The sequence below is a fragment of the Ixodes scapularis genome, unplaced genomic scaffold (assembly GCF_016920785.2).
Source record: "Ixodes scapularis isolate PalLabHiFi unplaced genomic scaffold, ASM1692078v2 PGA_scaffold1__304_contigs__length_218370807, whole genome shotgun sequence".
Taxonomy (NCBI): domain Eukaryota; kingdom Metazoa; phylum Arthropoda; class Arachnida; order Ixodida; family Ixodidae; genus Ixodes; species Ixodes scapularis.
This window is the reverse complement of record NW_024609846.1, coordinates 132,076,663-132,089,821: the sequence shown is the minus strand read 5'-3', so window position 1 is coordinate 132,089,821 and position 13,159 is coordinate 132,076,663. Positions and strand designations below refer to the sequence as shown.

General features: G+C 44.4%; 1 protein-coding gene across 2 annotated transcripts in view; it reads right to left on the bottom strand.

Annotated features, from left to right (window-relative positions):
* LOC8042842 overlaps positions 1-6,835 on the bottom strand; it is a 39,011-nt gene extending 32,176 nt beyond the window's left edge. Inside the window, exons 1-2 of one of the 2 annotated variants that reach the window (XM_040223131.3) lie at positions 6,616-6,835; positions 692-927 (exon numbers count right to left, since the gene is read on the bottom strand). In XM_040223131.3, coding sequence (XP_040079065.1) covers positions 692-925 — 234 coding nt within the window. In that variant the 5' untranslated portion in view covers positions 926-927; positions 6,616-6,835. The remainder of the gene's footprint in view (positions 1-691; positions 928-6,615) is intronic. The other variant, XM_002415818.5, reaches the window with a different exon arrangement.
* Positions 6,836-13,159: the final 6,324 nt, after the last annotated feature.

Below are 13,159 nucleotides of genomic sequence, written 5' to 3'. Positions count from 1 at the left end.
TCATTGGGGTTGGCAATATACACTACATTTCTCGTATAGCTAGGATGAGGCGCGTATTGAAGTGGGTTGTGAGCCAGAATTGTTGAAAGGTTACTGTAATGGCGTAAAACTAAAGATCAATTTTAAGTGAAAGGATCGAATTATTTTGACCACTTCTGTTCGAAAGGCATTTCATGTATTTTGTTTGTCTGCAGTTCTAGGGTAGACTGCGCGTATAGAAGTGAAAAATCTTTCAGACCCGACAATGACACGAAAAGAGTCGCGACTGTCTTTATCATGAAGTATAATCTGAACCCTTAATTGCAAGCTAAACCTTAAAAATGCTACTGCACACAGGCAAACGAGGAGACTACTTTTGCTCCAAGAACTCTTCATGTTATTCCTCTTCGTTTACCCCAATTACCAACATTTATTACTAATAGGGTTTTGTTTTACATTTGAGTTCCATCGAGTTTATTTACTGTTAATAATATCGTGCTAGGCAGTCATGAAGAGTCACGCGTATTATCAAAAATTTGTTCGACTGTCTGCCCAACTTACGTCGCACTTTCGCTTCTTTTTTTTTCCTCTTGTCTTTCTTGTGTATTTTGGAAGAAAAAAAACAGGTAAGTAGTAATTACTAAACGCATGATGCAATGACGTCCCGTGCAATTCATGAGTACATGTGCGAAAAAAAAAACATTCCTTTTACCTGGCGTGTTACAGTGTCCCCTGGAACTGGTGCCGAAAGTTCGTTTTGGGCCACCGGAGGGTGCTCTTCGAAACTCTTGAAAGTGCGGCAGCTGATCCCCTCGTGAACCGCTTTACATGTGAAGCAGGTCACGTGACGGCATTCGGGGCAGACTCCATACTTGGACCCCAGCTTGGTCTTCACAAACTTCCCGCAACCCGTCCAGAGACACGTTCGCTCGATGAACGAAGACATACCTGGAAGGGTCACGAAACACTCTTTAGCCATAAAGCGAGAATATGCGTGTTCAAGATGCTTGGAACACAAAAAATCTGGCTGGGTCGTAATTCCACACGCGGCACAATTACGCAAGTCTATACGAGTTGTACAGAAACAAATTAATTTTATACGGCATTTTAAAGAATATACTACGAAAGAAGTCAGCACGTGCTGGGTGCGGAAATACGATCCCAATCTGTTCCAAATGTAGCCCTTAATTATAGGCATGTTTAGACAGAGAGAAGCTAATCAGCACTAATGGACCGATCTCACCACGCGTTTCAAGCGTGCGTGCCGCCATAATTGTATGGCTCACAAAAGGCAGGCGACAACGAACGCGTCAGCTCGTGCCATCTCGTGCTCTGCTCGTGCCGACCCACAGCGGGGTTGTCACGCGTGCAGAAAGATTACAGTTCCCACGATGCATGCCGGCATCGGCGGCGTAGCGAAACTGGTTGGTGAGATCGATCTATTGGCGTGGGGTACTACCTCTGAAGATGAGAAGTTTTGCCAGTGCAGTACCACTGCTGGCATAGTGTCTTGAACGCGCGTCAGGCACTAGCGATACACGACCGCACGCCGATACGATGATCATCCGAATTGAAATGAGCACGGTTGAGTATTGTCACCAGGATTCCCGTGTTCTGCAGCCCTTCGCTCCACGTGCTCCGAGCTGAGGTGCGTCAACACGCCATTATTCTCGAACGTAATAATAAATCCTTTGGAAGAGGGCTGAAATACAAAAAGACAGGCTGGAATTGTATTTCAACACGCAGTACGTGCTGACCTTTTCTTGACTGATACAAATTAAGCAAACACCTACGCGTCATAGAATCGGTCATTTTCGTTTATCCGATTGTTTTAAGGATTTACTACAAATCATGTCCGTGGTTGGGCGAGAAACTATAAAAAATCTGTATTTGCTACTTGTTCTTTCAAATATTTTCGCGTAATTATTTAATGCTTCGCATTCAGAGAACAAATTCTGCGTATGAAACATCATGGGAAGCTCACTAAGCGTTGAGCTGCATGAAAGAGCCTATCGTCTCCAGCGAAATATACAAAGTTTTGGGACAAACTTAATTGAGAATAGGGGGGCCAGTATTTGCTACACTGTAACACAGACCGGGAAAATTGGCGCCTGTACATAGAAAACTCCTTTCGACGAATGTGCATTTAGGTGGTCAAGTTTAACTTGTGAAATCTCAAAGCGCAGTAGTCTTCCTGTAAAAAGGATGAGACCAGCACATCTGCCAAAGCCAACGGTAGACGTATTCATAGAAGACGGAGTTAAGCAGTGGCCACATGAGCGATTAAAAAGGGCGCAGAGCGACAGTTTCCATGGCAACTTGCGCGAACGCTGAGAAGTGGACCTATGCCATGCCGCCACGTCACAGCGTTCTTGCAAGTTGCTATGAAAACTGCCGCGCGCTGCCGGTTTGTTTCCATCGCTGATAGGGAGTTTTCATAGACCGTTTTTCCTACTCTGCAACGAAGACGCTGCTAGTGCGCGTGCGCGCTGCTGGCTTTGACTGAACGGTACCAAATCTGGTAACGAGTTCCGGAGAACGTCGCGGGACGGAGAAACAATCTACGAAAACACCCAAATAGAGTTTTAATAGATCGTGCCGATGACACCGATAAAGATATCCCATAATCCGCCGCCGCCTTTGCGCATGCATCGTATCGTTATTGAGCATCCTTATGGGGGTAGCGGAACGAAATACTAAAACACTAATGTGGCCCCTGCTTTAACGATGAATGTTACTTGTGGCGCCATCTCCGCATAGGCGCAGCTAGCAGAAAACAGGGTACGTCGCCTGCTCGCTGCACCTATCGGGAGATGGCGCCACAAGTTTCAATAGTCGCTAACTCGGTCGTCTGCGAACAGGTCCATCGTTGACTTTGTCAAATTTGTTGGTCTCATTCTTTTACAGGAAAGAATGCCTTAAAATATTACAAGGTAAAATCCACCACCCAAATACAGAATCGGGGGAAGTTTGAGTTTGCAAAGTTCAATCGTTGATTTATCCGGTTTATTTTACAGCGTATAAAAAAACCGCGGCCACCCTATATAGAGGCTCCGTGCAACAGTGGCCGATTAGAAAAAGATCCCGGAAAACGAAAAGGCCGGTGCTATAAACTCTATGAAGGCAGCATCCCGAACAAAAGCGTCGGACGATCTAAGTCTCGCTCTGCATGGATTTTCTTTTTAATGCCAGAGAATGCTCATGTGACAAAAAACATTTATCTGACATGAAGCCGTCGTCTCATACGAAGGCGGACATTGGTTCATCTAACCGGCAAGGAGTTGCTAACTGTGACCAGTTTTATTATATTATCCGTTATATTAACGAAGGTACAATATTCAATACCGAGTCGAACCTATAGGAAGCGTATCGTCTTGCTTATTTCCATGCCCAACATAGCTTTTGCGTTGGGTCTTATAGACCACCTTTGCATTATCCTGAAATTTGGTCCACCAGAATTAAGAACCGCAATATTGCCAAAAACTGCAATAGGGTTGTACTTTTAGCACCTATCTAAACTGGAACTTTATGGTCGACATAAATCCTAAAGAACCTCAAGAAAAATTTAATATCCCGCAATCTTACCTATATCTGTATACTGCCACCTTGAAAAACCAACGTTATCATTGCCTTTGTAAATCAGTACTGCACAATTACTATTAAATACCAATTACGATAACGAAAGAGGGACATCGACTCTTCCGTTGTTCTCATTTAGACACCAACACGCTCCACCATCCATATTAAAGATCGTAGGCTAACAGTCGCCACTCATGGGTAGATTGCTTGTAGTTTCATAACAGTTGAATTACTTTCCTTCAAAAGTAGTTATTTATAATATAACATAACGCAAAAAGATATTTATTACAATATGAGCATTACCTTATTTTCCGGGCTATAGTTCGCAGACTATACATGTTTAAAAGTTGAAAATTTAGGCTGTGCGGACTATCGCGTGCGGAATATACAGAAATTTTATTTTTCAAGATCGTTCATTATGATGAGACGTGACGAATGTTTTGAATGAAAGAATATGTTATTAACGATTTATGTAATACGAGCTTCTTTGTGAGCTAAGAAAGCCACCATTTGTCAAGATGTGCATGTATGAGAAGATGTTTTGTGTCGGCTAAGCATAAGGGGCGGACTACGCACGATGTGCCGACTGCATCGGGTGCAAACTATCTAGCAAAAACCTTTTCTTTCTTTTTTATTTTTTTATTTTTGCCTAAATTGTTTTTTCTGGGCTATAACCCGAAAAATACGGTACTTCTCTTTGAGGGCTTTTTGACTAAAACAATTCCTACGCGATTAGTATTTTTTCTGCACAGTGATGTTAATCTTGTCCTACCGTTGAGAATTCGCTTCACAGCGTTTTACATTCGTCACTACGGGTATTTTTTCACCTTCATCTATGGTATCAGAAGACAGGCGAGTTCAGAGCATAATACAAGGCTTTTTTCTTTTTTTATCTGAAGCACCATCATGGTTGTCGATGTTCTGTTTATCATAGCTGTTTAAAATAAAACAGTTCCATAAAAGCTAGAAACTTCAGTTCTTGAAATGACCAACAGCAGTCCCGATAGCATAGTCAATGTACACATCAATATCAATTTTTTTTTTCTCTCTCTCCCTGACAACGAAAGACAGCCTCGCTTTTAAGTAGGGCATTGTTTGAACCCCTCCGCGGGTGCTGTGGCCTTGACAGTTGCTCAACTATGCGTCCACGGTTAACACCCTGAAGCAGTCTTGGCGCTTTCAAGGCCCCGCGAGCTGGCAGACGGGAGTCGAGGCAGAGACTCAGTGTAGTTTTGTCGGTCAATGACTCCACAGGACGCATTATGACCTAAACCTTTCAATTACTGAGGATTAAAAGTAACTAAATTTCAGCTGGGATTACTTTTAGTCGTGTAAAAGAATGACATCTACAACTGTTTCGCAATGTAACTAAATTACAGAAATGCCATTGTTGTTATCGACTTCTACGATGACTCCGACAGCACTGACAAAATTGCCCATCAATACAACGGAAACAGTGGCTGCCATTTGTAGCCACGCCTTCTTCCAGCAGTAGAAAACACCCACAAAACAAATTTTATTTCGCTTTTAAGCGCTGGTCTGAAAAACATCTATACTAACGCAATTTCTATGACAATTGATAAATGTTCAATGTCATTAATGTCAACAGGAAAAGATTCTTCCAGTGAAAGCTGACTCGCAAGCTGAGTAGTCGTGTATCCTTTAATAGAGCAAAAACATCTACATTGATAAATCATCGGCGTGGCAACCGTCGTGATCGTATTATCTGACATCTCTCTAGGCTCTTCTGGCGATGCCGTAATCAGAATCCGAAACTTTGTAACTGTGCCAAACAAATCAGTATTTTCCGCCGAAAGGAGCGTTAAGGTTAATTTACTAGTTCCTTATATTTATTCGAATGCTGCCTGACTGTTTACTGAAAACTGGTGTACAAAACTGTTTTTCTAGATTCGGGAGGGGTTTTGATTCGGGGGGGGGGGGGGGGGGGGGGGGGGGGTCGCAGTTATCGACAAAATGCTTTATGAGGGGGAAGGGAGGCCCCAGCACAATGGAAGGTTTCGGCAAGGGGGGGGGGCCTCATGCCCCCCCTCCCCTGGCTACGTGACTGGCCCCTGCTTGGCGCTGGGGATACTGAACGGCCACAGCTGTAGTGTTCTAGCAAAAAGTGGTCGCAATTGTTAAGCCCTACGGCACTATCGAGCGGTTTGCCTTACCGCTTAGCGTAACCATGCATGCCGAATGAAAACATTCGGCATGCATGGTTACGCTAAGCATGCCAAATGAAAACATTCGGCATGCAGTAATCTACTGGCGATCGAGCAACCTGGTCATGATGGCAGGTTGGGTGCGGAATTTTCGCTTCAGCCATGCGTTGCACCTACAGTCACCGGCAGGATGAGAACGGCAGTGAGGTTCTTCAGTTGTTCCAGCGCGAGCTGCCAACCTTCGATAATCCTTCGGCGTCTCGTGAGCCTCAAGCGTGCACGCGCAGGCAAAGCACGGCGGAGAGCCAGCAAGCGCGTACCGGAGGTTGGGCATCCAAAAGAGGCGTCGTGCCCTTCTCATTCTGCCACTGACAAGAACGACAGTTTAGAAGAAATGTTATCCACAGTCAGCTCGCGTCGGACTGCGTTCCTAAACGAACATCACCAAGTCACGGTAAACCGACGAGGCTGTCGATACTCGTTTACTTCCTGCTTGGACATGCAGGGAAAGTTCTGCTAAGTAGAGAACAGTAAACGCATAAAATGAATAGGACGTATATCTGCAACCCATAAAACTGGGAAGTCTGCGGTCTAAAAGTGTTACAGATTCAAAACGCTTTGTTATAACTCAACGTTTATATTACCCCCTGCGTGTTAATGAAAGAAAATCAAAACCGTTAGGTTCCTGAGGCAGCTTTTTTTTATGTTAACGTAACGCTTAGACGTTTTATCATTGATTTATTAATTGCCATTGACAAAAAACTCCGCAAACTCAAGCTTACTATATCCTAACGAACACATTTATGCGACGCATTGCGAGCTTCGGCGCAACGTTGGCAGGCACCTATCTACTTGAGGGGAATAATGTCAGGCAAGAGCAAAACCTGCTTACCTTTATGTAGCTTCTAGGTGTCCATTCACACCCACTGTCACGGAGCATACAATCTACATTTCAGTCGTTCACGTGCGCCGTTATTTCATCTAGACGACGCTTATGAGGCTTAGGCGTAGGTATTTCGCATTCGCGTTCCGGAAAGCTCAGATAACCCAAGACTGGCAAGCACGGCGTACTGAGTGTTATCAGTTGGGACCGTATACCAAGTTTGTCGCACGACGCATTCGCGGCGCTTATCACATGGGGCGGTGGGGCGTCAAAAGCAGTTGCCATAACAACTGGGTGACGCTTGACGGGTAGCGCCATCTCATGCGAAACTATCGCACCTTTGATGCGCGCCACGGGTTGCCCGCGGCCGCAACGACGCGGCCGACAACAACATCACGCACACAACGGGGCCCTAATCTGAACCCTTGGAGAAAACGTCGGCGAGAAATCCGGCAGCTATGATTTACCGGCGCCAGTGTCAGGTTGGCCAATTACGATTGGCCAACCTGACAAAAGCAGGCGATTTCTCGCCTGCTTTTTGGCCAAGTTTCCAGGTTAGGGCCTGAGCACAGCCAACTCGTGCCGAGGTGGGACGACCCAAGCAAGTCGCTCACCAGCTATCTACCTGGACGCGGACTTCCAGTCGCTCCCGGCAACGTCTTGTTCCGCAGCAATGCAGATCCCGAAGCTGGGCGTGGCCCTAACCGAGGCGTTTGCGTTCGTCACGCCGGTCATGGGAGGCGAACTTGGGGCCGTACAGCTTTACGTACAGTCTTGGAGAACCAAGCTATCGGGCTAAACTAGGTGTCTCCGAATTATCTCGGACTCTATACCACAGCTCTCACCGAGTGCTGCGGAAGAAAAAGCCTGAGCAGGCGAGTTAAGGGCCACCCACACTAGCGAGAAAACGCGCCCGGCGCGCCGATAAATCGGTTAAGCGGGAAGATAAAGGGCGTGTCTCTGCACGCGCTCGTGGCGCTGACTGTGCTTCGGCGACATTTTGTTACTTGCCGCGATCGGCGTGCCACGCGCGTTTTCTCGCTAGTGTGGGCGGCCCTTTAGGGTCATCAAAAAGAAGACATCGAAGATACGTGCCACTCGCACCGAAGTCAAACATTACGAAAGTGGACTTTTAACAAGCTCGCAATCGTTCACAGTTTTAGATGAGTGGATATGCCAATCAATCAATCAATCAGCGTTTATTTCAGCTTGAAATACAAACTGAGGGTGGCAAGAAAAAAGCAGTGTCGTCCACTGCTTGACGGGCCTCGCCACCCTTACAAGTCAGCAGTGTAAACGCGGTAAAAAATAATATATATATACAAAATGAACAATACAGACAAAAATGAGAAGTACAGACAAATTATAGAAAAGCGTTCCTAAGGACAGAAGAAGACATACCATTCAAGTGATCACATAGAGGAGTATTCAAAAATTTAGGCAAGATATATCGCAACATTGTAAAGCCATAGTTCGTTCTACATCTAGGTAAAACAAAGCTGTCTTTTTCCCTGGTTGCATAAGGCGTATTGTGGGGCACAGTAGAAACAATACGTGAAAGAAAATTATCGTTTTTAGCTATACTATTTTTGTAAAAACACGCGAATCTATATTCAAATAAATTATATACAGGCACAATTTTAAACTGCGAGTAAGCCTGCCCGGTTGGGGAATTATATGGAGCTTTTGTAATAGCACGTAGCATTTTCTTTTGCAAGATCAGAAGCTTCTGAATATTGGATGTTGTGGTATTACCCCAGACAAGAAAACAATAGCTTAAATATGAATAAAAGAAAGCGTAATACAAAGTAAGTTTAGTTTTTTCAGGTAGAACGTACTTATTACGCGAGGTTATTCCTACAACCTTAGAAAGGGCAAGACAAACCTCGTTTATGTGGGCGTCCCATTTCATCGTTGCGGTAAAACTTACACCGAGGGATCTAAACGTTTCTACATACTCGATAATGGTGTCACTCAAAACTAAAGGCGGTGGGTGCATTACAAGCTTTCCTTTAGGACGAAATATTACAGCTTTAGTTTTTTCTTTGTTGATTTTCAATGAGTTGACTAATGACCACCGTGATAATAATGCCAATACTCGGTTAGCAGTGCCAGTTAGTTGTTCAACGTCAGAGGAGGAAAAGAAAAGGCTCGTATCATCAGCGTAAATAACGTACTTTGCAAGGGTACTAATATTGGAAATGTCATTTATATATATATTAAACAAGAGTGGTCCAAGGATGCTACCCTGAGGGACACCATTAAAAATTTGAAGGGAATCGGAGCGAGAGTGGTTTATTACAACATATTGTAATCGTGAGCTTAAATATGATTTTATAAGGTTGAGGGCGTGTCCTCGTACGCCGTAATGCTCGAGCTTAGCGATAAGTATTTTATGATTTACAGTATCGAATGCCTTACTAAAGTCAATAAAAATGCCAAGAGTAAGACGTTGTGATTCAAAATTGTTCAAAATATATTCTTTTTGGGCAAGCAAGGCGTGTTCCGTTGATCTATTTTTAGTAAACCCATATTGGCAATCGGATATTACAGAATGCTTTAAGAAGAAATGATTGAGGCGGCGATGAATTATTCGTTCTAACCCTTTAGAAAAAAACGGAAGTATAGATATTGGTCTATAGTTACCGAAGTCGTTCTTATTTCCTTTTTTATAAATTACGGCTACTCTGGCTAGCTGCATAGCTGTTGGAAAGTGTCCCGTCATAAGCGCTACATTATAAATATGTGTTAGACATGGTGTAATTATTTGTAAAACATATTTTACTGGGCGACTTTGTATATTATGAGAGTCGAGGCTATTCGTATCTTTCAGACTTTTGAAAATTGAAAAAACCTCAAGCTCGTCAGTCGGTTCAAAAAATATTGATTCTGTTAACCTATCACTTAGAAAATCAAAAATGCCGGAATTATAGTGACTGTCACCTACAGTCGAAAAAAAGTAATTGAATGATGCAGCGAGATCACATAAATAACCTCTCAATTTGAAGGAAAAAAAAGTATTTTAAGCATTCGTATGATCAATGTGATATTTGCACCTGGTGACGAAAAAAAAGACGCAAAGATTCCTGTTGCTTTTCTAATTCTAAAAACTGGCGCTTTCATAAAAAAAAAAAAAAGAACGCCCTGAGTTTTTAGGTTTATATGCTGCAGACTACATCAACATACAACGACGTCTTTTGCGTGAATTGGCATATTTCGTTGATTAAACTGAGACGAACCACGGTTCCACATCCGGCCCTCGGTGGTAGCAGAACGATCCCGCCTTGCTTCGTTGTCCCTAGCCGAAGCCGCCTCGGTGGCTCCGAGGCGAGAGCGTCGGCCTCCGGATCCCCATGTGGCGGGTTCGAATCCCGGCCGAGGTGCCTACAATCTGACGGAGGCTTATTGCGGAGAAGGCGCCGTGTAACCGAGCTTTCGGTTGCACGTCAAAAGATCCCCAGGTGGTCGAAATTAATCCTCAGTCCTCCGCTGGGGCGTGCCAGATGCCCGTCGTTGGTTTGGCACGTAAAACCCCCAAATTTGACTTTGCCCCTAGCCGAAGGTCGCCCTTTCTCCTTTCCGGTGTACCGTTGTCAGTTGACATGACGAACACGCCAAGCCTCAGTGCGCTGCCACTTCTCTTCGGCGATGCCCTCTTCAGTCGCATGTCCTTTCCTCGCGAGGCTTTGTAAAGACGACTGGGGCACTTCCAGCTAGAGTCCGACTTCTATCCGTCCGTAGTCCGATGACGCGCACGAGCAGCGACCCACGACCCGCGCATTCGCGCGGCGGAGCAGAGGAGAGGAAGTATATAAAGGAAATCAGACGCGGACAAACAACTCCGCGTTATCCCATTAAACAAAAAACAAAAAAAATCTTACAGAAATTGGCATGGAAACACGCCAGTGCTCGAACCACCTAGCTCTCCAAACGCCCATTTTATAGTCCAAAAAAAATTCAGATCGTCCTCAGTTCCATCCGCCGTCAACGCAAACGGATCTATAGCAACAAATTAGCTCACCCTGTACCCCGAGAAAGGCCCAGTTGACAGCAACTTAAGTGACCGCTGCCCAAATAGCTAAGTATTCCGTCGAAAGGCGTCGCTCGAAGGGCCGCCTTTGAACCCCAATGCCGGGCGTTATTTTTTTTATTTTTTTTCTTTAACAAGCGATTTTTTTAGCGTGAGCCACGGACGCCGTTGACGAACGCCTATCGGCTCACTCCTGACCGACAAAAGAGTGTTCGCCTTCCCCTCCCGTGCGGCGCCCGGAAGAAGAGGCCATAAATCATTATCTGCCTCAATCCGACGGAGCATCATCCTTTGTAGACCGTCCCTTCTCCGACGCCGCTTTTGGGAAGAAGAGTTTGCGCCGCTGGGCAACTCTTGGAGCGTCTCCAACATTTCGGATTGGGCCGCCCGGCCGCCGTGCGCGAGACACTTGGGCGCCCCCCACGCAAAGTGTGGCTCGTTGAATCCACGAGTTCGTACACGCGCGCAAACACGCACTCCTCACACACGCACGGACCAAAACATTCAGTCTCAGCTTTGCTTTTGCTTTTCCTTTTTTTTCTCTCCCGCTCGCTGACGAGCAAAGACAATCTCTCGCTCATAAACACGCACGCACGAGTGCACGCGCACTAAGAAAGTCGCCCAGAGAGACCTGCGTATCTGATATAAGAAAAACCAAGTACAGACGTCGCGCCCAATCGACGATGCATCGCTCCCTTTTGTTGGAGTTCCGCTTTGCAGCAGTGCAGTCGTGCACGCCTGTGACGCGGAGAAACCCTCCACCTCGCGCGCCGTTGTTTGACATCTTTTACTTTTTTCCCTCTATATATATATATTTTTTTTTTTCCTGTCCGGTTCGAGGAAGCATGAAATCCTACTTTCAGCGTTTCTATCAGAAGTTGTTCGGTCGTCATTCTAGGCCGTCGCTTTGACAAATCGTAAACGTGGATTTTACTATAATGTGAGATAAGGCAATTTCGTGTAACAAACATCTCGACAGAAAAAAAAAATTAAAGACGCAAGACGAAAATGGATAAAACGTAATGAAGAAATGTCTAAAAAGGTAAAGAAATTCAAATTGCTTTAATCCGCTTCCATAACTTCATGGAGCCAAAACAGTTGTTCGTTCGGAATTCGTTTCTATTGGCGTAACAAATGAATGTGACAGACACGAATGGTACAAATCTTGTTATATAAAAATATGAGCGCATCCTTTTATGTAATGACGTGCTAAACATAGTACTGAAAGCGCGACTCGGTCACTGAAATTTAGGCACATTTCGCAACAGTAATCGTGTACAGACCTCGTTCATTTCTTCATATCTTGAAATTATAAGGCTAAATACTATCTCTACCAATTCAAGTTCAAGGGAGCTGCATTAAGAAAAAAGGTGTATTTAAAACACTGATAGAATCTTTAAAAAAAATGTCCGCTAACTGCGCCACTATATTTCAACCATTGACATACTTTTCTACAGACGAAAAAGCTTCAGCAATCTCTTTTTAAGAAACCTTTATCCTTAACAACACCCTAATGGAAAACAAGGTACTGAACAAAGTAGCACGTGTTTGCTGATGTAATTATTCGTTCTTACAATACATCTTACTATACTTAATCTCGCACAAAAGTCTACCGTAAAAGCAAAAGCATGGGCGAGTGAGCCTGTAGTGGAGATGTCCGGTACATAAAACTATTTATTATACTTGACTGCACAAAAAACAGCAATACATGAGCGCGTTGGCCCCCGGTACGAGCGTGTCTCTCTGATTCGGAAAGTGTAACCCGAAACTGTTTACTCAAACGCCCGCGCCCTCCGGCGGCATACCTCAGCAGGCTCTTGTTGCCAGACGCCGGAGGCGAAACCGAAACTAGACATGCGATGTCCACAAGCCTATACTCAGCATGTGCACGCTTTTGTTTGTACAGTCACTTTTTAAGGATACGTGCTCGGGCCCATGACTTTGTCTTCACTGCAGACGTTGTTCTCTTTTTTTTTCTATTTTTTAAATACAGTAGATGTTTATATATATAACATGCCGCTACCACTAACGAAAAACTTATCAGAAAAATTACTTTTCATCTTATCTTTAGTTCCTTTCATTCGTTTTACAAGGCCATCTGATTTCCAACATATTCAATTGCTCATCGGCTTTTCTCTCTTTTTTATTCTTTTCCGTTTGTTGACTTCACTAAAAGCACACCTTTCGCGTTGCTCTACGGGGGAAAAACAAATACTGTGAGCCATTATTTAATCTCAGACAGGCTTTTTGAAGGCCGTGGATCAGTGAAAAGGTAGCACCTAAAAGAAGCTGTTTCCCGGCCAACGTAATGAATCGAAGGCTTTCTGAAGCGAATTACTTTTATTTCCAGAGAAAACGAACATCGAAGCAGCGCAGGCAGACCACATGTAGATTTGGACTTCTCTGAAACCTTATCCGATTCCGCCGGTTTATATCCATACAGAAATCCGTGTTTCTATTGTTGTACAAATCTCTATTTCCGGAAGGTACTCTAAGCAGAGCTCCGCATCCAGTAACATTGTC